General features: G+C 33.6%; 2 protein-coding genes and 1 long non-coding RNA gene across 4 annotated transcripts; 1 reads left to right on the plus strand and 2 right to left on the minus strand.

Moving 5' to 3' along the window:
- Positions 1–5,544: 5,544 nt before the first annotated feature.
- LOC148285293 (uncharacterized) lies at positions 5,545–6,683 on the minus strand. Of its 2 annotated transcripts, none has more exons than XR_015822557.1 (2): positions 6,595–6,683; positions 5,545–6,293 (listed from the first exon to the last, which is right to left on the minus strand). It is a non-coding gene; the product is annotated as an uncharacterized LOC148285293 (long non-coding RNA). The 2 variants fall into 2 exon arrangements; XR_015822556.1 differs by having other exon boundaries at positions 6,434–6,635.
- A 1,129-nt stretch (positions 6,684–7,812) lies between these two features.
- On the plus strand, positions 7,813–10,581 carry LOC148285294 (heat shock protein 70 B2-like). Its single transcript, XM_088228103.1, has one exon. The coding sequence runs from the start codon at positions 8,075–8,077 to the stop codon at positions 9,968–9,970; it is 1,896 nt and encodes a 631-aa protein (XP_088084229.1). The 5' UTR covers positions 7,813–8,074; the 3' UTR covers positions 9,971–10,581.
- A 1,019-nt stretch (positions 10,582–11,600) lies between these two features.
- Usp39 (ubiquitin specific protease 39) lies at positions 11,601–23,234 on the minus strand. Its single transcript, XM_088228116.1, has 10 exons — positions 23,072–23,234; positions 22,839–22,984; positions 21,635–21,749; positions 20,851–21,026; positions 18,374–18,599; positions 17,257–17,380; positions 17,023–17,182; positions 15,670–15,860; positions 13,311–13,463; positions 11,601–11,738 (listed from the first exon to the last, which is right to left on the minus strand). Exons 1-10 carry the CDS (start codon positions 23,190–23,192, stop codon positions 11,642–11,644), a joined length of 1,509 nt encoding a protein of 502 aa, XP_088084242.1. The 5' UTR covers positions 23,193–23,234; the 3' UTR covers positions 11,601–11,641.
- Between the last annotated feature and the right edge of the window lie 1,098 nt (positions 23,235–24,332).

The raw sequence follows: 24,332 nt of genomic DNA on the forward strand, positions 1-24,332 counted from the left end.
GGGGAGGTATAATGAGTTCCTTCCATTCGTTTCCTAACGAGTTTTTCAGAATGATAAATAAAAAAATATTTCAAAAATACGCGTAATGGCTGGGAACCGCCACCCGAATATCATGTTATGTCATTTATACTTAGGTTACAAATGTAATACAAGTAAACACAGTTTTTGCTACCATTTGTGTTTACAATTGGTCATGAGGAAAATTTTATTTATTTGACACTTTATATACAAGAGCGGGCATATTGCCTTAAGGCGATTTCTTATAACCTACCCAAACCGTTTAGTTTGAGAAAATTACAAGTCTATCGACGTATTCTAGGTAATTATGCAGAATTTTATAAAAATATCAATATTCAACAAAAGCTCTCCCATATGTGATTTGCTCAACTCACGGTTAAAGGGGCAATGAAAGCAGTAGGGTTAAATTAAATTAAAATCGCGGTTTGCAAATGAAATTTTATTGAGTAATTCGTTTATTGACAAAAGAGCATTTTCTTTTTAATATGAGGAAACCGATAAAAAGACCCAGTCTTTAAAACTGTTTTCGGGTAACTGAAGGAAGTTCTTTCACTTTAATTTCCGATCATTCCGCTTATCCTCAGTTCGCGAAAGAACAAAAATCTCTCATCCATTCATACCTGTGATTGTGAAACTTGGTTCCCAGCTTTCGAATCTCTCTTTTTTTTTTTTACTTGATACCGCCGTTCCCAAATCCCCCTGAAGTCCCTGAAATTCCTTCTGAAGCTAGGAAGGCATCTAGCTTTAGAAGAGGTATTTTTGTACTTGGTAAAGTTGCTAAATAATATATTTCCTTGGAATTTTGCACTTATATTAATTTAATTTATTTTTTTGAATTGCAAGTAAACTATATGTACCATTCTTTGCCAAGCAAATTTATAAACATATAAGTGTAAAATGTTATACCACAAAATGAAAAATGTTTTTGATAATAATATACTGTATTTAGTAAGATGCCACTTTTGTTAATGATTTTCATGAGTGACCAGGTTTCGCCGTGACTGACATCATCAGACTGGTAGGAGACTAAAGAAACTCTTATTTCACATGCAAGTGAAAGCAGGGGTCATCAATCATGATTTTATATAATTGTTACAAGCATAAAAAAATGTCATTTCATTTCATTGGTAGTTGACTTCAGTGCCTTCATTCTCTAGTGGACCTTCATAGTGATAATACGTGATACTACTCATTAACATGTCGTTGTGTGTGATAAAGAAATGCTTCAATTACTCTAGAATTGTGAAAAACAGAACAGATATATTTATTGAATTAGTAGATTACATCATTGACATATAAATACATAGATGCGCCCTATAGAGTAAAATATTAAAAAAAGCAATGATATGAAAAATAACTCATAGTGACTAACTTTGTTTGTTTATACCAGGGATGCATTTAAAGATCATGCATATGCTATCAAAAATTTGAGGATAGTTATTTTTGGTACACAAAAAAGTTTGTATTTTAACGTTAACAATCAACATTCGTTTTTGGTGGATCCCAATCAATTTCTTTTCTTAAATTCGCAAATTGAATGCAAAAAAAAATATTTATTGTTTTAAGCTTTGTTAATCACTCATGAACACATTTACAATCCTTTTCACGATGTTTAAGGGTTTTTGGTTTCGAATTCTAAACGTCACACTTGGCTGGCGGTTGAATGACTGAGCGTTTGGGCATGAGTTAAATGTCACATTTTTGAGGTTTAAGGGCATGTCTATGCGTATTAATATGTCAATTAGGTACATAAATGACAGCCAGTGTCATTGCTATAGTAACGAGTTATACAAAACTATGAACTAAGGAAATGTGTATATCTCTTTCTCACATGCATTGTGATTCACCAATGACGTATAAATAAATAAATACATTACAAGCGTGAAGAAAATGGCATTCTATTTCGCGGGTAATTGACTTTCATGCCTGCATTCTCTAACGGACTTTCGTCATGATCAGACATGATGCCAAGCAGAAATATGCCGTAATGAAAAAAAATCTTTAATAACATTACAACTGCAGAAAATAAAACAGACATATCATTTCATTCATAAATACAATCCAATTTATGGAATAAATAAACAATTGGTTATTTTAAAACAATTTTTTTTCTAAATTCTTGCTAGTGTCATTTCTATGATTAAGATAAATATGAACTAAGGAAATATGCACATATCTTTGTTACGTGGATGATTGCATGTTTATCGTGATTTGCTATTTCTTTTTTCAAATTATTGAGGGAAATGCAAAATATGAGCCTCTTGGAGGTGAACTGACGTTTTTTTTTTATTTGGAAAAACAACAGTAAATTTATAAACAATTCATACTATAATATAGTGTACGAGTCCAATTAAAGTTTTCCACGACTATATAATACTTTTTGTAGACATACTAATGAACAGATTTAAAAAAAAAAATGTGTAGGAGTATTTAATAATATTTAAAGAATATCATACAAGAGAGTCAAATGAAATAATAATGATTTCGTCCCCAAAGCTTTAGGAGGGATAAAAAGGATAAGAAAAGATTAGGATAAAATAGGAAAAAGGAGGGATTCTGTTGAGGAGATTACCCTTAAAATGCCTTTTGAGAATAGAGACAGAATAATGTGATAGTAATACATATTATTTAATTAAAGTAGTTCTAATAAAAAAAAAAAAATGTGTAAGTTTTGAATCAAATACATCAAGGGAGGAACAAATTTTGTAATATTCTGTGCAGCTACGGTTAATGAAGGTGAAGTAAACTCATTGGTTATATTCTTAGAGTAATAACCTAAGTTGCCCATATGAAGAAAAAACATTCTATGATTATTGACCACGAAGTTAGCTACAGCTTACAGTAATACAACGGGCCATAGGTACTTGAGTTGAAAATCAAAGGGCAAACTGAAACAGTCCATTACACATTTGTTGTCCAAACTAAAAACAAAAATTTGGAACGCTTTTGTTCTATGCAATAGAGCTTAAGGGCTTCTCTAGAGAATTATTATTCTGAGGTTATATTACATTTCTATAAATAATGTTATTCAAAATATTTTTTTTCCTAGTTTTTAGGTACAAAACTAGAGTTAATTAAATATATCAAAAGTTTAGTAAAAAAAAAGCAAAAAGCTCATTCGGATAAAACCTTGAATACAAAAGTTTGACCATTTTGCCAGTTCATTCACTTAGCCTGCAATAGGCTCATTTGCTTTACAAATGTTATTAGTATGTTCAAATGTTTGTAGACAGGGAAGAGTATCTCCCAAGGGAGTTGTCAAGATCTAAAAATTGGTTGCTTAAGAGAGGGAAAACATTTTTCAGAGACAGTGAAAGTACATTCCTCGACATATCCGAAACCATTTTAAAGACCGTGGGTATTCTTATCGGTTTCATTCATACAAGAAAGCAATGTTTTATAATCAATAAACAAGTTATTCTTTTAAAATTTTAAATACTGCAATTTGATTTGAATTTAACTCTACTACTTTCACTATGAGTTTGCAAAATTATATAGAGGGCCTTTGTCGGATACTGTCATTCATCCTCATGACCATATTGCAGACACGAATGGTAGCAAAAACTGTATTTACTTGTATCACAACAGCCCATGTCCTTTATTGTAATTTTATAAATTGAATAACATCAGATTGGATTGTTCTGCTGATTTTTGAGAAACTGATGGAAGAGTTGAGGAAATGCACATGTTTAAACATAGGCAGAATGATAAATGTTACACAGTGCGTGAAGTGGCCAATTAAATCAGCTGATGACAGGTCACAAGCCCTATAAATGTCAATACTAAATTCATCGAGACTGGCCCTCTTTACACGTGCGCGCCACGAGCCCAGTGTGTAGTAAATTTCCACCTGCACGCAAGGGTCCATTTTACAGATTTAGCCAAGTGTGTAATATAATAATAAAAAATATTTTAATAACTGGAAATGAATTAAATTATAAAAACTCTAATTTTCAAATAATCAGTAAACATGATTTTTTTTCCATTGTTAATGTTTGCAATAAATGCATACAACAATAAATGTTCCTACATTTTTGTTTATTAAAAAATATCAATATTTAAAAATACATACGAATGTATACTATTAAAAATAAGGCTATAACAACTAATTTATTATATTGCCGTCATAATTTTTCTACAAAAGAGTATGATATAACGCCACAACGCTTAATTTTTTTTGTGTATTCATGCATCTTTTCTACATATGCATTTGAAAGTAAAAATCAGTTAGAAACTGTTGATTTTGAACGTATTTAAAAAAAAATCATCTTCAAAGCCTCACCCGCACCTGATGGAGCATAAGGTGCTGTAAGATAAAATAAATGCAGCTTATCGCAACTATTTACTATAAAGTAAGGCAATCGATCTTACGCTTCGGGTGCTAGTTTAATAATGATAAAATATTACAGTGTGATACGACCCATTAAGCAATTGTTTCATGTTGACCATCTCAGGAATTCAACCCGGGGCTTCTATCCAATGGCAAATGGTCCATATGAGCGATTATGCACAGCTTACTATTATATTTTACTATCGAAATTAATAATTTATTCTAATAGTATTTATGGACAAAGAAAAATATTATTGCCAGCGATTGTATTTCACTCAAAAAATAAATACAAAAAATAAATACAAATAATATCTACAAAGCGTGGTCAGCCAGTTCCTAGCAAAATAAGAAACTAGCCGATAACAACAACTTACTTCTCCGCACATAAAAGTCACTTTATTTTATATCTTATAACGTTAGAATATTATTTGAAAACTTTCCTCTTTAAAACAAAGACTATTTTCCCTTGATAGAATATGGTTGACATTAAAAACCACCAGTTTTTTTTCATTCACCTGATTTATCGTAGGACACGGTATCTTTGATGTTTTAGGAAAAAATATAACGGGATTTTGCATAATTGGTTTGCTCGAACTGGAATGGATCACTGTGTTAGAATGTGGAATAACCGGTGAACGACCAATATGTTTGTATAAATATAAAGTGTAATGAAAAATGTAATAATCCAAGTCCAGTAATCTGGTTCAATTTTACACCAAAAACTGTAGTTTTCACCCGCCCGGACGCAGACATTTCGTACTCACTAATATCACTTAATTATTAATTCACCCATAAGGATTTATCAAATCTCTGTTTTGGTCTGGTATATTTAATTATCTAAAACATTATGCATTGTACGTGTACCTACTAACTTAAAACGTAAAAGTTTTTAAAAAGGAGAGCAAGGGATATTCATAATTTGGACTGAAAAACTGGCCCCCACCGATCATGCGAATATCACGCATTTAGTTTGTTTATTTGGAGGAAGTTTTAAAAATGTATTCAGTTTAGACTTCCATATTCCCTTCTCAACAATGTTTTCCTTTTCTGTTGCAACAAATTTAAATTATTTGCTTTATCTTTGAAGTAGCTATTATTCCTATACCTATAGGACTATTTATTATGTGTCTGTATTACAAATTGTTGAGAGCAACGCAACATTTGCTTAATACAAGAGGCAGGTGGTAAGGCAGTAAGAGTCTATTTATATTCGTATATTGTCAGTGACCATAAGTAACATTCTTAAACAATATTTCATTGTAAACCTAATTTACAATTAAAAATTCCATCACCGAACATTTGTTAATTCACCAAACATGTTTAATATGTGATAGAAGATATATACATTATAATATGGTAAATCTGATAAAATAAAAAAGAAATTCCTACTACGTATACACACCATGCACACATAGAGTAATTCATTATAACATGATATGAAAAACTTATTACAAGTTATTACCCGGTGTTTGCATACAGATTTTACAATAATTGCTAAGGATTGTATGTTTATAAAAGTTATACAAATTTACAGCTATTCAATTATCAAACCAACAATAGTTATACAAGATTAAAAGCATAAAATTACATGTTTTTTTTTTTACAATTTGTTCGTTCCACTCCACCTTCTAAAATAATAATTTAATTTAAAAACAGAGAGCTGGTTCTATTCTTCTTCTTTCTCGCTGATGATTTTCCAAGACTCGCATAGTAATATGTTTAAAAATACAAGTCGCCAACTAAAAATGCGTTTGATGGAAGGTCTTGCATCAGCAATTGTTCACATTTATTTGCAATCAATATAATATCATGTTTGTTTCTTTACAGTATAGTAGATAATTATAACTTTTACTGTTTCAAAATGTTATTTTATTGAATGTTGATGGAGCACTTCAGATTCATTAAAAAATGCCACTGGGACACCTGTACAGTACTGATGTTTTTGCTGTAATGAAAGAGAAAACTGAGTCTTCCAGGCTACACACATTAAATAGCGCACTTAAATACAATTTTAAGAGTTGTTATTGAATACACTGATTCCTGCACGCAAGCTTGTAGGTCTTTATAATTGTAAAGAAAACGCACCACCAAGAAAAATTGATCTCACTTAGTATCAAGTAATTAGATATTAATTTAACATTCAGTGTTCATTGAAAATATATATTCATGCATTAAGATCAATATTTGTTTGTAAACCATTAATGATGAATATATTTTAATGCTTTAGTTTTATTTGATTTTCGTACCTATCGATTTTTGTTTATTTACTTTAATCTGACAGGTGAATGAGCATAGAATCATATCATAATTTTCTAGATTCGTCCGTATTCTGTATATTTCTAGGCATTCTCGTTGATTCCCGAATATTCCGCGTATATCTATGGTGGATTGTGACAGTTGTAGTGATAGGAAACAAATGGTGGTTGTAATAAAATAGTTCCGTATTTATGATTTTTGTAGTAAACATTACTAAGTCGTCGCGTCGTCTATGAAACATGATAATTTATTATGGAAAGAAACATACTATGGTGTAGTGCATTTAGAATTAAATTTTAAAAAACACTGCATAAATTTACGGGTAATCGATACAAACATCCACAATATATTACTTTTTATTGCGTTAAGTAGATTATTGGGTTTCTTGATTCCCGGGGTTTTTACGATTCCGGGAATAAAAAACAGAATTCACTGGGTTTCCCGGGAATTTACAAAAAATGCATTATTACCTTTAAAGCGCCCCGGACGACCAAAAAGGTGTACGGATGGACAAAAAAAAGTTTTTATAAAACGTATTTTTTGACTACCTACTTAAAACATGCAAAAAAACTGAAATAAAAGCTTAAGAAATCGTTTTCTTAGTCTCAAACAATTGAAAATCGATGTTTAATTTTAGTAAACGTTGTCGCGATTTTGGAACTTCCTCATGACCTCCTTTAGCTTAGTTTTCTCGACTTTTCAGCCAATTCTGCCAAATTAAGCTCGTTTTCGGAACTGTTGGAATTGAATTCGAATTCTGTCTGTAACGGAAATGAGAGTCAAAATAGTGACTGCTTGGCCGATTGTATCACTTTATGATTTTCCCGGGATAGGGATCGACAATATTCCCGGGTTTCCTAAGCCGGGAACGAAATCCTCGTAGATTAGTAGGTAGGTACATAAGGATTTTTTTTTTATGATTTACACAAATATTTCAATTTTGGATGCATTTTATAAAAATATTGTAATACTTATTCACGGTTCCTGAAAAATAACCAATATACTCTCTCATTTTTAAAAATAAAAGATTTTTCAAAAATAATAGGCCCTTTTTCATATCAATCAGGATGTGTAAAATTTTCTTAAATAAAAAATCTATAATAAGAACAAGTATACATATTTAATAAATGTTGTGTATTCGGATGTTTTTTTGTGATTCAAAAAGACCTATGAAAAATGTTTAGCTCCTCTGGTATTCCAGAACCATCACGGGATTTCTATTGGTCGAATATTCTAAAAATTGACCAATGCTTGAGGGGTATATAGAGCGGCGTCATTTGGCGGAGCTTCATAATCATTTGAAAACCAGAGCTGTGGATATTGAAAGAAAAAATCTCGCTTACCGCAATTCGCAGTACTTCTTAGAGAAAAAAGGAATCACAAGCTAACTAGAGTTGCGAAATTTCGAATTCTGCGATTGTAAAAAGAGAAGATCAGCAAATTCTTCAATAGAGAAACGGTGAATTTAAAATGGTCGCAATCGGAATAGATCTGGGAACCACGTACTCGTGTGTCGGAGTGTGGCAGCACGGAAATGTGGAGATCATCGCCAACGAACAGGGCAACAGGACTACGCCCTCGTACATGGCCTTCACGGACAGCGAGCGGCTGGTGGGAGATGCTGCCAAGAACCAGGTGGCCATGAACCCCGACAATACAGTGTTCGACGCCAAGCGGCTGATCGGGCGCAAATTCACCGACCCCAAGATCCAGGAGGACGCCAAGCACTGGCCCTTTCGCCTGGTGTCCGCGGGGGACAAGCCCGCCGTGCGGGTGCAGTACAAGGGGGAGAGCAAGAATTTCTCCGCCGAGGAGATCAGCTCCATGGTGTTGGGCAAGATGAAGCAGACGGCCGAGGCCTACCTGGGCTGTAGCGTGCGGGACGCTGTGGTGACGGTTCCTGCGTACTTCAATGACTCACAGCGCCAGGCGACCAAGGACGCCGCCGTCATCGCCGGGATCAACGTCCTGCGCATCATCAACGAGCCCACGGCGGCCGCGCTAGCCTACGGGCTGGACAAGAACCTCCAGGGAGAGCGAAACGTGCTCATCTTCGATCTGGGCGGGGGCACCTTCGACGTGTCCATTCTGAGCATCGACGAGGGCTCCCTGTTCGAGGTGAGAGCCACAGCCGGGGACACGCACCTGGGAGGGGAGGACTTCGACAACCGGCTGGTGACCCACCTGGCCGATGAGTTCAAGCGCAAGCATAAAAAGGATTTGCGCGGCAATCCGCGGGCCATGAGGCGCCTGCGCACCGCCGCGGAGAGAGCCAAGAGGACGCTGTCCTCCAGCACGGAGGCCACCATCGAGATTGACGCTCTCTACGAGGGCGTGGACCTCTACAGCAAGGTGTCGAGGGCGCGCTTCGAGGAGCTGTGCACCGATCTGTTCCGGAGCACCCTCGAGCCCGTGGAAAAGGCGCTGAGGGACGCCAAGATGGACAAGGGCGACATTCACGACGTGGTGCTGGTGGGCGGCTCCACCAGGATTCCCAAAGTGCAGAGCCTCCTGCAGAACTACTTCAACGGCAAGAAGCTGAACCTGTCCATCAACCCTGACGAGGCGGTGGCTTACGGAGCAGCCGTGCAGGCGGCCATCTTGAGCGGAGAGACCGACGCCAAGATCCGTGACGTGCTACTCGTGGATGTGGCTCCGCTGTCTCTCGGTATCGAAACCGCCGGAGGAGTCATGACGAAAATCGTGGAGCGCAACACTCGCATTCCCTGCAAGCAGATGCAGATCTTTTCGACATACGCGGACAACCAGCCCGGAGTCAGCATACAGGTGTTCGAGGGCGAGCGGGCCATGACCAAGGACAACAACCTACTGGGCACCTTCGAGCTCTCTGGCTTTCCGCTCGCGCCTCGCGGCGTGCCGAAGATCGAGGTCACATTCGACATGGACGCCAACGGCATTCTGAATGTGTCGGCTCACGAGACGAGCTCCGGGAAGTCTAACAGCATCACAATCAAGAACGACAAGGGCCGCCTTTCGCAGAAAGACATCGAGCGTATGTTGGAGGAGGCGGAGCGCTTCCGTGCGGAAGATGAGGCCGCCCGCAAGAGGGCTGACGCGCGTAACAAGCTGGAGGCGTTCGTGTTCGGAGCCAAGCAGTTGCTGGAGCAGGCGGGCGCAGCCCTGGGAGAGGAGCGGAGACGCGCGGCCGAGCGGCAGTGTGAGGAAACCGTGCGATGGCTGGACGGCAACACGTTGGCAGAGGCTGAAGAGTACGAGCACCGGCTGCGGGAGCTGTCGGACGCCCTGGCCCCCTTAATGGGAAGTTCGCAGGGGCAGCCCGCCGGCTGTTCCCAGCAGGCGGGCCGAGCAAACACAGAGGGGCCCAAAATAGACGAAGTGGACTAGCCGACTATTCCCATACCGCCAGTCATGCATTTATTTCTTCCACTATAGTATTTTAGTGTTTAGCCATAAACAGTAAAATGTTTTTTATTTTAAGTTGTTGATTATTGTTTAAGCAAAGTGTAAAAACGATCAATTTTCAATAAAATTATACAACTCTCTAGTAAGAAGTAAAATGGAATACGGATCAACCATTTAGAATCCACATTAACATAAGTATATATGTATTGTTGAAGAGACTCCAACACTTTAACTTCAAAACTTTAGAAACTAGAAGAAAGATATATTATATATTTGTTATATTTATATAAGATTGTAAATGGTAGATTGGAAAGTTAAAGCTGTTTAAGTACGATAAAAATGTGTGTTCCTAATTGTCATACCTCGAGGAACCCAAAAACATTCCACATAGATTAATTTAAGAATAATGTGTCCTTCAACCCAGTGTCAAGAATGTGCAGATTACACAACACCATTGGAAACGTAGAGATCAACATTTTTGACGCTGGATTGTTTAGGTTTAAGAAGTGTATACAAAATGCGTTTTTATATTGATATATTAATTTTGTACATTTAACTTTGATGGATTACATTGCTGGTTTAGTTTCGATGCATATTTTGTTTATTGTTTTTATTAGTATTTTATGAATTGTTTTTATTCGTTTTATATTAATGAATATATAGATATTTTTTTTGTTAATTTTATTTAAATACGTATTTTATTCATGTTTATTTTATTATTAATTCCTACAAATTTTTTAAAATTTTTACAATAATTTAAATTCAATTTAATCATTTATTTTGCTCCTTTTATATAAATATGTATTTAGTTAGTGTTTACATGTAATTGATGAAAAATAAGTAGTGTCTATTTTTTTTATTGTTTCAATATTTATGTGTATTATGTATTATTTTTTCATTGTTTGTAAACCATAAAAGAATTAAATAAATAAAAATAAAAAATGTAAGTTTTTTTACATTAATCTAAAAAAACTATTTATGTATTTTTTATTTTAGGTTAAAATAAAGCTCTCTTTATTTTTTGGTAAGATGGCAAGCAGAGGATGCTCAAAGCATTGTTAATTTGTCTAAGAACTTGGCCAGAAAGGGCGAATTCGCCGCGATTCTCTTGTACGTAATACGTAATCTCGAATCGAGCGCGAGTCTAACAAAGTGCACGCGATTTACGCGCGTATTTGGAATTAGCAGAAGGTTGTGGACGCGATGTATTGGCACCTAGTATCTCGCTAACGCGCGAATGAATTCGCCCCTTCTGGACAAAATCTAACCCTTTCCATCTATATTATTTTTTTGGAAACAAAAATAAAATCATTGTATTACACGGATGCTAAAGAATTGCTTGAAATATTAAGGCACTTTCAGACTGATCACCATTAGAGGGTGAAAGTGCTAATTGATCCAATAAATAAGTCAAAGTGTACCAAGTATTTTTAATTGGAAGCTTATATGTAAATATAAGTTATTACATCATTAGAATGGAAGTCCACCAAAAATTGACAATAAATAACTGAAATAAAAAAGTAATATGTTTAGAAAATGTTAATTTACACCATTTTTTTAGTACAAAAAATTCAATTGCAACAAATTAATAAATGAAATATAAAAAGGCTCATTGAATAAAAAAATATTTATTACAAACTAATCACACAATCATCAATCTCTTTTAAGTTCATAAATTTGTATGTATGCTTCAGTCAGTGTGATCATCTGTGGCAAGATGTTCGTAACGTGAAGATCTTGTAATTCATACCTGAAAATAAATGTAACAATACATTAGTATTTAAACTACTGATCAAATAAAAAAAAAGAGATGTTAAAATAAAACATCAAGTGCAGAAATTCATTTGTAATTTATTGAGTGGAAAAAAAGTAAAATAATTTCGCCAACTTCACACCATTCAATGACAAGAGAAGATTCTAAACAAATAAATTCATTGGAATACAGACTAATGCAAATGGACAAATTGTTTCCACTTTATACCTAAAGAAAATGAGAAATGATCTATTGCCGAACTTGATAATCTTTAATGCAAATGGACCAATTGATTTTAGTTATGCAGAAAGCAGCCAGCCATAGAAAAGTGAAACTGTGATAATAGCACTTTTGTGAAAAGAGTGAATAATCGAATCTACACAACAGATAGAATGTTTTTTACTTTGAAAAATAATAAATAATGCGTGCATTCGTTTTTTTATAATACAAAAAATAATTTAATTATGCATATGACCAGATTTAATGATTTTCAAAGTCTGGCCGAACACAACCTAAGGTGAGCATTTTTCGGAAAACAGCCAGCCCTAATAAAACTCCGATGTATGTGACGTCATTGTGTATTGATCATATTAGAAAATGTTCAAAAAGACTATTTAAAAATGGATAGTGGAGCTAGGTAGAAGTAAAGTGGATTGTCTCATTCACCCAAACCAATATTGAATCAACTGCTCCACAAGTGTATAGCTTATGTTATGTTTTTGCTCTTTCATAGTGCGTTTTGTAATATAACTTATATAGATGTAAATAAATTAATTGTAAACATAAATACGTAGTGTTTAAAACTGTCTGAACATTTTGTTAATTATGTAAAAATATATTTAAAAAAAAGTATATTGTTAAGTGTCCTCGGCACGGGTAACCCCAGTGAGGTCACATTATTTTTATTATTAATCATAGTCTATAATGGAAAAAAATAGAATAAATAAATATTATTTTATATTTAGATAAGAGTACTTAATTATAAGGAATTACTTAATTCATTTGTTATGATAAATTAAAAAATAATTTAACTATTTTTTAAAATAAATTTGGCGACTTTGTTAAGTCTGGCTGACCAATCAACCTAAAATAAGCATTATGCAGAAAACAGCCAGATCTAATATTGAATGAAACCTCATATAAACTCTAAATGTATGAGATGACATTAATTTTCATGGCATTTTGACATGAAATTATCAGTATGTCAATTTTTTGTATGAAAGCGGCCTGGCTGTTTTAAGCAGAACATAGAATTGACCTCCTGAACTCAATAACACCAATATCTTTTTTTTTTTTTAATTGTGGACTGGCTGCTTGCTGCATAACAACATTCAATTGAGGATCGTTTTTATCAAAACACGATATTCACCCCACATGGCAATTTGTTTTTTTTTTTTACTAAGTTGTGAATTAAGTGTCGAGTATTACTATAAGCATTGTTATCTAAACAACTTTAATGGGATTCATAATGTTATTATACACTCTTCCCCACTTAATGATCTATAAAAATAAATGAATAAAATAATTCAATTGACAGTTAATAAAATAGAAAATAATTTGGATAAATACCATTGTTGCGTTGGATAATGCAGCACATGTGCCCGGTAGGTCCCCTTATCCGGTGTCCCATCATGTACAATGTTCCCTACAAGGTCGTACACTGTCCTACCCTGATGTTGGGCCTTCACTTCAGGCGTTAGAATGTCACCGAAATCAACGTTTCTAAAAACAAAGTCAAATTCACAAGCTGACTTCATGCAGTTTGGGAAAAACAATGACTGTTTATTTTATTTTATTTTTCTCATAAAAACAAAACATGGAATTTATACAATGGTTACAATATGTCGGTAGAAATATATACATTAAATGTGTCTCAATTACACTATGAGTATAACTTTTATGATAACGTAATAATATTTACTCTAAGTACTAGTTTTAGTCACAAAAAAATTAGTGTATCCGTTTAATTATTGTACATGTTAGTGAGGGTGAGTATATATATTTGGGGTGTGTGTATATGTGTATGGGTGTGTGAGTATTGTATGTATGCGAGAGTGTGTAGTGAATATAAGTGGACTTATTGAACAATGATTATTAAAAAATATCTGTTTTTTTTTAAACCCTTAATGAGGAAACCTATTAACCACCTTATCGATCGATGTAAATAACAGCATTTATCGATACTATTCCTGGTCGATTACCTTTCTTTCCCATCCTTCCCTTGACCCATCCTTATGGTACCTACCTAACATCAAGATAGAAGAAATTCAAAATTAGAAGATTCGGATTTAGAACAAAACAAAACAACACTTTTCACTTCACATAAAATTGCAAAAAAAGTGCTTGGATTTGTCGCGCGTTGTTGTAAACATCGTTACTATTCATAGTGCATTTCATTATCCAGTGGTTAAGATTGAAGAACATTCACATCATATCAAAGGTAGGTATTCATTCCATGTTCCTATTATTGCTTCAAATATTTCCCTATCACGAAACTGAATGAAATTAGTTTTTCATTTACAGCCTTTCAACAATGACGTAACTGCAAATTACAGAAAAAAGTGATAAATGTCTACCCTTGGCTATTGGGTGGCAAGTACTTTATTGTTATACATATTTAAATATACAGTCGAACTCGGTTATAACGATCACGGAAATAGCGAGATCTCGGATGTAATAAGGAAACATTAATTGACATTTCAGTTCATGGTTTTTTCCATACAATTATTAACTGTTATAACGAGCTACTTCTCGGACATACCGAACAAAAATATTGTCAAAAAATACACAAAAAATCTTCAATTGTTAAAAACATCATTATCGAAATAAGAGCCTGAATAATAAAATCCAAACGGTCGGCTAACGTAAAGGATAAATACAGCCGGGCGTTGGGATCGGATTATGTTTATGACAGCTATGTAAGTGTCTAATACCAGTTGGATTTTTCGCCGACAATATTGAAAAATGAACACACATGGGTTTTAAAAAATCTAAGCTTTGTGAACTTGGAAAGTGTTGGTTCGGCTTCTCATTATAATTTATAGCTGCTTTTGTAGTTTATGAATGACATGCTTGTTTCGGGCGTTTTTACTGTGTTTTTCAGATTTTAAAAATGTTTTATGTAATGTATGTATGTAATCTATAGTAATTTTCATCCCATCTTCCTCGTAAAAACCAAGTTCGACTGTATGTATCGTAATTTGGATTTATGTCTGTTAAAATTTATGCATTTGATTCTTAAACAAAAAAAAAAAATTAATTTCTCTTTATCCTCTTTAAGTTTAAATAAATTGATTTTGTCTCTTCTAGACGTGGGTAAGACCCTATCACTGAGAGGATACGTATCACTTGATCTGCATCACCAAAGTGACCGAATCTTTTAAGTAGTTTAATTGAACAAATGTATCTTTTGCTCATTTAGGTAATCATATCTCCGCATCTTCATATAATTTGTGTCTTCATATCTTTCGTGAGCCGAATACGTACGAGTGGTAAATGAAACATATACTATTTATTATTTTATAATGTTTTTGAGTAAGTTTTCGGATTTTTCTCTGCCTAAATCCAGTAACCATTTTTTTATAAATTCATTTAATTGAATTCGGGTCATGGTTTTGTAATGTTAGGGTAACATATTGAATATTTTGGGGCCCAGAAACCTGAAATTTCTTTGCCCGAATTTAGAGTTTGCGGTAGACTCCATGACCCATCCTTTAGTTTGACTTCTGGTAGTGTGGGAGTGTTCCTTTTGGGATTTGGTAGAATAATTTGCTTTTACTAACATCATTATTCTAAAAATATATAATTGCCTATATATCGAATTCCTCAAACAACTTGATGCTGGGGTACCTGAAGGGCTTTTTACAAATGATTTGAATAATCGATTTTTGAGCAGATTCGAGATACATACTGTCTTTTTAGAACTTACTTGACCGGGAAGTTGATCACAGTTGGATTCTTCTCAACGAAGAATGTGTTTTTCGTAAACCTTTTGATATACAAAATTAAGTACGGTGGGAGCTTTGTTATTTCGAATCTCTTGAGAAAATTATCCTTGTATGTTTTATACTCTTTGGAGTTTTGACCATTGAATTTGGTGAGCAATTGATACAAATTTACCTGAAAAAATAAGACATTGAAGGACTACTGGACATAATGCAACATTTTATACAGAAATTGGTGCAACAGATTGGATATTGTCAGTCGGCGTGCATTACCGTCATACATATAAGGGGATTTTTAACTCTTATTGGATGTTTCCTAGTCATATGATACGTGTGGGACCAACAGTAGGCGATCTTTCTGCAGAAGAACAGAACAGATCGGAGAAAATAATGCGTTAGATTGAATTTTAAAAACAGTTTTTACGGTTCCCTGGAAAAAGTTGACTTAGCAGATTGGCGGTAATGCACGCCAACCGATATATGCTATTAATTTGCCATTTTTAAGAATGCATGGTCTACAGATCAGTTGCATTTTTCACACCAGCCAAATCGAGTTTAAATTTGCAATTGACAAAATAGTTAAGAGATTGATTAGACTGGTGTTTAATTTGGAAGGTAATTTATCAAAATAAAATCAAAATCTTTATAAATTTGTATTTAAGATGTAAAAAAATCATGTAAAATTTTGATTACAACGCATTTTCACTATCTAATCAAGTTTATTTGTTCAAAATAGAAAAAAAAACAAAACGTATTTAATCCATGATTTAATTTTAAAAAAATAAATATTTACATTCTTGTAACTAACTTAAATATTTCAATTTTGGGGCTATATTTTACGAGTTTTAATAACTCTTTATAAGAAAACGGGAATCAAGTTGGGGTGGTGAGGTTTGAATCTCAGACATCTGATATGAGAGTACACAAAATTCATTATTTATTAACCATATTTTGCATACATTTATCCCTGACAGCATTGTGCCGTACTTGAATAAGAAAGTCAACTACCTATAGGCGGAGTGGTGAATATTTCATAATGTGTAAAGCGGTATTTCAATCCAGCTAATGACAGATCCTAAGCTCTGTAAATGCCTAGACTACCATATTCTCAGCAGCTTCATTTCTGTTGAAAAAATATACGATATTGATGTACAGAAATTGACGTCCTGACGAAGAGACGGGTATGTCTCGAAACCGCTGTCCTTTATTAACGATTTGTGCACATCAATATTAGATATTTTTTCATAAAAAGTCGGTAAATAGTTAAATACTAATATTTACTAACATTAATTAAAATATTTGACCACAAAGTTAATGCTCGGAGCATATTAATTTACCTGTGGAATAATATTCTCGCGAAATTCATCAATGAAAAGCGGAGTCGGAGGGAGATCGCATGTCAGGTACAGGAAAGGTGACTCTGTAATGACCTCCTTGTATTCATCGCTACTGAGATCTGTTTTGCCGACCTCTTCAATGTCTGTCGGGGGAAGCTTCCTGAAAGACATTTCCTCAGTCGATTATTTTTACAACTAAATATGTAAGCGAGAAAAAGAACAAAGATAAAATACCTCGTGTATATTCTCATTTGTCCCAAAAAAGACTGGTAGATAATAGAACTATCAACTTTTTTGGTTCCGTTTAAAGCCATGTGCAAGGAATTCAAAAACCAGGAAAGAAAGTCAACAGGATCACCTGGAACAAAAAAATTAGTCAATCAATGATCTTGAGAAATTTTGAGAATCTTTTTAAGTATTTAATTTACCCCAGTAAAATATCTAAATATTGCCAGGTAATAAACTTTGTTTCTCCATTTGATATCTGTAATAATTTTTTTTTTTTACAAATATCCGGATGGATGAAGAATGCAGTTATCTGCGTGTAATGTATTTATTCAGATAGTTCTACAAAAAAAATCACCTAGTAATTCCTTAACAAATACATATTATATTTAGTTTAAAAATGCATCATAATTCAATATGTATGATTTTTATTTAGAAACTCGCTGGTCTGTCTTTAAATCTCATCTTTATACAAACAAACAAATCAGAGAGAGAGGATAGAACGCCACATTACTCTATCTTTCTCTCTCCTTCCTCTGCATTCATACATCTTCTCATGCACGCGCACCGATTATTCCGACTTTTAACAAGTCCATCTTCAAGTATTTGTTGGATTTGGTCATGCCATGTCTTTCTCGGTCTTTCTCTATTTCTGCATCCATCAACATTTGCATCGTAAATATTTTTAGGCATTCTTTTGCTGTCCATTCGCTCTACATGTCCAAACCAACGCAGAACTCATTTCTTGATTTTGTAGATAATGCTTATCTCAGCCTTCCATAATGTACGGATCTCAACATTTGTGAATCTATCTTACATAGTTTTACCACAAATTCGTCTGAGAGATCGCATTTCGACAGCACTCTGCCTAGTTTCATCCCTGTTTTTCCAAATCCATACTTCGCTCTCATACATAAAAAAAAATCCAGAATGTAATTGTTTTTAATGTACATATTTATAATTGCATTTACACTATAGATTTCATAATGTATTCTAGATTTAGTATACCCACGTACAGGTCATACCTATGTGGGATTTTTTTGTTTTTATAAATAAAGTGATATGTATTATGTAATAAAAAATTGAACAAATATAAACAAAAAATTGTAAACATATATTACTGTACCTTGTTTGATGAATTGGAATTTTTTTCTGGACCAGAGGACGACAGCTTGCAGCATCTCGTGAGGGGAGACGTGGGCTTTGAACGCTCGCGGGTTCCACAGTTTGCGAATCAGTTCTCCGAACCTCTGAACCAGAAGGTACTGGGAGTCTCCCGGCGGTCGCTTTACTCCGGAATAGTTGTTCTCGCGGAGGAAGTAATTGCGTAGTGGGCGCACATGTGAGAGACACTGCAAATATAAATGACTTAAACGTAATGTTACCTAGCCAGCTTAGTATACGGCTGACTTTTTTTTATTTTGTTTAATATGTTGAAATTGATTTATATCTTGCCTTTGTTATAAACTTAACATTGGTGAATTAAATATTTATTTACAATCTCACATGCATCAATAAAGATTTATTTTTTTCGACTTCAGAAAAATGAACAGATAGAAGAATTGAAGAAATATGGATTTATTATATAAAATAAAAACAAATGAACAAAAAAATGTAACCAGCAGACAAACCTTGGCTTTGCGGGACCAAAAAAACTAAATGTATGCTCATCATCATCATTCCCTTTCCACACTTAATGGTGCATAGGGCAGTGCATTGGTACACCAATCGCAGCGTATCTTGATCATTTTTTCTGTTACATGAAGGTAAAGTGATCAGTCTTACGCTTCAGGTATCAGTCTAAGGACTATGAAATATTCTAGTGTAAAAACACCCTTTTATATAATATTTCATATCAACCATGTCGGGAAACGAACCTGAGACCTTTTGCATGGTAGTAAATATATGCTAGTTTTAGGACATTGATTTGGAAAAAAAATGGGTAGAATGGCGAATATTACAGTGTATGAAGTGGCCACTTAAACCAGCGAATGACAGTTCATTAGCCCTGTAAATGCCTGGACTTCGGTGTTCTCTATCAAAAAAATTCTAGGGGGGTTAAATCTAATACATGTCCACAAACATTTGGACATACTTGAAAAATACTGTTGAATTAAGACAGGCGCTGTGATGCAGTTGGTTAGGTGACCAACTGTGAAACTGGTGTGGCAGGTTTGATTACCGCCAGTTGAAAGAAAGATTTTTTCTCAATAGGTCTGGGTGTTGTGGCCTATTTTTTATAACCCCCTTCCACATTAACTACTGTAGCGGCATATTATTTTTATCAAACCAAGAAAATTAAACCAAGCTAACCATATTACAAAACAAAGCTTTAAGAATCATTTTGAAAAAAAAAACCGATAGACAAGTGTAAATTTGATGTTAAATGAATTAAAAGTACTAACATATGGGCGGAAGAAACATGCGGAGTCATGATTTTTACAGATTTGAGTTAAATATGCCAAGTTGTAATTATTTACAGTATGCACCCATGTGTCCTATCAAAATATCGTAATATACGCCCAATCATTGGCAAAATGTATTTAAAATTTTGGGCAAAGCTGAAGAAACGCGAGCAGTCAGTATGATATGGAAAAGAAAGATTCGAAGTTCACGCATAATTTTAAAAAACAGGCGTAGTCAGTCGCTGATCAGGCGGATCTTAACAGTGCGTGTTGAAAAATGCATATTACTGTAATTCTGTTCATGAGTTATCTGTGATGAATTATCTGTGACTCAGCTGAAGGGAAAATAATAACTTTACCATATTCAAATTCTGCTATTAATATCGTTCATATTGTCCAGGCACTTGACGAAAACTAACTCTGAAACCAAAATATTCTTTTTGGAATGTCACTTAGTTTAAAATTACATTGATTTCGAAGGTTTCTTCCGCGTATAAAGCATACTAGAATGTTTCTTTCCCCTACAATGGTTTATTTTTATATTAATCTGCATAAAACTTTTGTTTGCTGATCATTTTAACGACTATTTATTTAGAGTCATTCAAAAATGTTAATTAATTACAAATATGCAAAAAAAAGATAAGCACTTCATTCATCGATAATGTTTAAAACGGTTTTGAAACTAAAAAATCGTTTTTCTCGAAATATTGGTTTCATGACTACGCATGTTTCTACGCACCCTTCATTTAAGCAAATAATATTTTACAATACGATAATGTATGTGTATAATATATATATTTTTAAAAACAAAGAATTTCGGAAAAAAATGATTAAAAGCAATTTGAACATAATCACAATACAAGAGAAAATATAAAAATCTGATTCCCATTTAGAAAAAGGCAAAGTCACAAAATTCAATTTTGTATAAGGCTGTTAAAAAATATTATGAAATGGGAAAAAACATTTATGAAGAAAAACAAATATCAAAATTCAAGCAGAAGGTTAAGAAATATGTGTTAAATAACTTGTAGATGAAATATTCGTACATTGTTATTATTAGAGCACACATAAAAATATGTTTATGTGTGCCCATTTTTAAGATTTAAAATAAATAATTTTAAAAAATATCCCCTCTTTCCCATCTGCTGACAATCCTCTTAATAGAGGCTTAGCGGGTTGTTCCATTAAAAATATTTACCTGTAGAATAACATTGCAGTAGTCATTGGCCTTTATATTGTTCAGTCCCATAATACCAGGCATATACATCGTACCGTCAATAGCTCTGGACATTTTGGTATCGGCGTCCATACACCCTATCTGCGCCGGCAGGAAGGTTGGGTTTAAAACATACTTTATATCATCCAAGGAAGAATCTAAAATCAGTAATCATTAAAATTGTAATATTTTTTGATATCGCCTTTATTGACAATACGATTTTAGAGTTTCCTCACATTACGAACTAAATTCTGGGTAATATTATCTCGTTCAGATGAAACAGGTAAGTTATTTATTTTTATTATATACACCCGGGCTTTTACGTGGCAGGTATAAAATGAAAATTCAAGTGTTTCATGGTATAAAAGTCAATATGTGGGCACTTATCAAAAGATTTTATTATTTTTATTTTATAAAAGTGTCTAATTGCATTATGGGTCTTAATTATAAACTTGGTGTAAAGTTACGCCTAGGCACAGTGGTAGAATACGGATGGAAATACATCCTTAGTCTACCACTATAATAAGGATGGTATTGCCATCCTAATTTTAACACAAGGCATAATTTTGTGCCAGGTTTCTAAGTAAGGCCCTCTGATTTATAGATATAAATAAATAAAGATAAAATACTACATAAAAGTAGGTGAGTACGTAATTAAACAGTTTTAGGTGAAAAAAGTTTACAGTGGGTATTATTTAAGTGTAGGTGAGAAAAATACAAAAAATAAAGTGATTTTTACAGCATTCGAATAGTGTTAGTAACTTACCGATGACTTCATAATTGTCAGGTAAACAGTAAAACTTCAGAGTGTGCAGATTTAAAAACACATGGTGACTTTCAGATACTGAATGCGTGTAGGCGTGTGTGTTTGTACCTCTTCCCTAAAGAAATTAAAAGTTTTTTATTCATAATCCAGGGTACAAAATGAAATACCTAGACACGTAAGACAATTGTTTCTGAGGTGCCAACTGCTTAAATTTTATGATAAATTAACTGAGGTCAAAAGAACTCGAAAAATTATAAACACTCGCACAGCAACACAAATGAACTGTATCAAAATTAATGTAAAAAAAAAACAATGTAATTGCTCCAAAAATATTTAGTGATTTAATGCCAAATATAAAAGACTCAAAATGTAAAACAAATTTACAAATAAAAATAACTGCGCATATAAAGCGAGAGAAAATATATGTAGATTAATAAATGTATTACTTTATATTTGTGTTTAATTATTTATGTTTAAGTAACATTATGTATTCTTAGCACATACATATATATACAAACATCAACAGATGAAAGAATTGAAGGAATATAGATGTTCAAATATGGGCAGAATGGTGAATGTTAGTGTGTAAAGTGGCCACTTAAACTAGCCATTGACAGGTCATAAGCCCTGTAGTTGTCTAGACTTCTATATTACCTTCTCTTAAATGTTCTTCATCTCTGTAGTAATATGTTAATAGATTTAAGCATTTCAGCTTTAAGCTGCTCATTTAATATTAAAATATTAATAACCTTTTAAAGTAATCCTTCTGAATTTTCTCTAACCTAACCATTAACCATCTGTTTACAAATTTATTCAATTGGATCCGGGTCATGGTTTTACAATGTTCGGGCAGTATATTTAATATTTTGGGTTCCGAAAACCTAAAATTTCTTTGCCTGACTTCAAAGTTTGTGGTGGACCACTCCCCTCCTCTAGTTTGACTCCTGGTAATCCCAAAAGGAACACCTTTTGGGATTTAGAAAAATAATTTACATTTAAGTACATTACAAATTTATAAATGCACAGTTGTCTTATAGCTAAAACCCCAAATTTAAAATACTCACCAATAAATACGTATCGGCATGTAACCAGTGAGATTCGAATAAAAGTTTCCACTTATACTTAGAGCATATTACTTGCTATTTAGAATTAAATATTTAAAAATATATTATGGTAACAAGTTAATAGAGTAAGTAATCCTAACCTGAAAATATTTTCCGCATACCAAACAAGCGTAGACGTTAATTCGCGTGAGTGATACAGAACACAGTTTTTCAAAGTCAAAATCTAAATATTGACGGTTGATTGTGTCCAAATAAGGACAAAGCCGCTGCATTTTTGGAGCAGGAGCTAAAATTAAAAACACAGGTTAGAATGGCGTCCGAGGAAATGTATCCGAAAATAAGAAAACATGAAGGTTGAAATTGACTCAAGTACCAGGTACGGATCCATTTTCCTCTGGCTTACGTTTAGCGTCAGAACCTTCTTCCGAAATGCTACTCGAAGCTTTGCGCTTTAAAGCAATTTTATCAGGGCTTTTTGTTGACATGGTTGACATTTTACCAATTTGACAAAACGGTCGAGAAATGCAGAGAAACTCGAATGCATAGATTATAGGTACCAGGTACCAGAGACTATAAACATATTAAGTAGGTACTACTCAAATGCCAAAGCCAAGGAAAGCAAAAAAAATATATAGCCTACCCAAGACAATCATATTTACAATTCGAAAGTAGAAAACAATGTTTTGAGTATGTCTACATTTTTGTAAACATGAACTGGATTCAACTGAGACTACTAAGACTGAGATGGAGAACATTTTAGAGAAGGAAATATAGAGATCTAGGCATCTACAGGGCTTATGACTTGTCATTAGCGGGTTTAAGTGGCTACTTTACACACGGTGTAACATTCACAATTGATAGATGTTTTTTTTAGTACACAATCTACTTTTTACAATTTTTAACGTTAAAGCTGTTACTTTTCAAAAAAGACTAGCCCTTGCGCTTGAAAAGTGACATACACTATTTTATTTATTTAGTAATTTGAAGTTATATAATTTCGAATAAAGATGAGAAAAAAAATATACAAAATAAAAAGAAAAACAGAAAATTATAATAATAAGCTGTTTTTACTCGGGTTCAAAAAATTTCTTTAAATTTCTTTAAAATTTATTTATGGATATTATACAAGTGTTCTTTGAACCCTGTCACATCTGAAACCACGATGATCAGTATGAGCAAGAAGACATATTAGCACATTAAAATATTTTTTTAGAACGACTAAAATGGTTGCTTTCTTTTGAAGGGGTGAAATGAGGAGGGGGAGGGGGAGTCAGATACACTCCCTCGCTTCTCCCCTGCAGAATTAAGCAATCATTTGTTTTTTAAATACATATTTTTTTAAATTTCGTCGTTCTAAATATTTTTTTCAATATGCTAATATGTCTTCTTGCCCATACTGATCATCGTGGTTTCGGATTTGACAGGGTTTAAAGAACACCCTGTATAATATGTATAGTTTTCAGTTCATTATTAAGGAGATTATTGGAATATTATATTCACAATATATTTTGAACATTTATACTTGGATTTGGTGACAGAAGTGACTGGCATCCCTTTTTAGAAGGCCTCCAGAAGCGCTGAAGATAAAAGTGAATGGAGACGGATCGTAACCAAATTTGCTTTCCTTATACCGA

This window comes from Micrasema longulum, unplaced genomic scaffold (assembly GCF_059751315.1).
Source record: "Micrasema longulum isolate JH-2025_06_02 unplaced genomic scaffold, ASM5975131v1 h1tg000044l, whole genome shotgun sequence".
In the NCBI taxonomy this organism is placed as follows: Eukaryota; Metazoa; Arthropoda; class Insecta; order Trichoptera; family Brachycentridae; genus Micrasema; species Micrasema longulum.

Bases quoted from the DNA above. Each gene is read 5' to 3' on its own strand.
- Usp39 (XM_088228116.1), bottom strand. From the start codon at position 23,192: ATGTCAACCATGTCAACAAAAAGCCCTGATAAAATTGCTTTAAAGCGC. The intron at 18,600-20,850 runs GTAAATATTTTT...TTATATTTGCAG, and splicing joins ACTGCAATGTTATTCTACAG to TGTCTCTCACATGTGCGCCC. The intron at 11,739-13,310 runs GTATTTATCCAA...ATTTATTTTCAG, and splicing joins CATTATCCAACGCAACAATG to GTATGAATTACAAGATCTTC.
- LOC148285294 (XM_088228103.1), top strand. From the start codon at position 8,075: ATGGTCGCAATCGGAATAGATCTGGGAACCACGTACTCGTGTGTCGGA.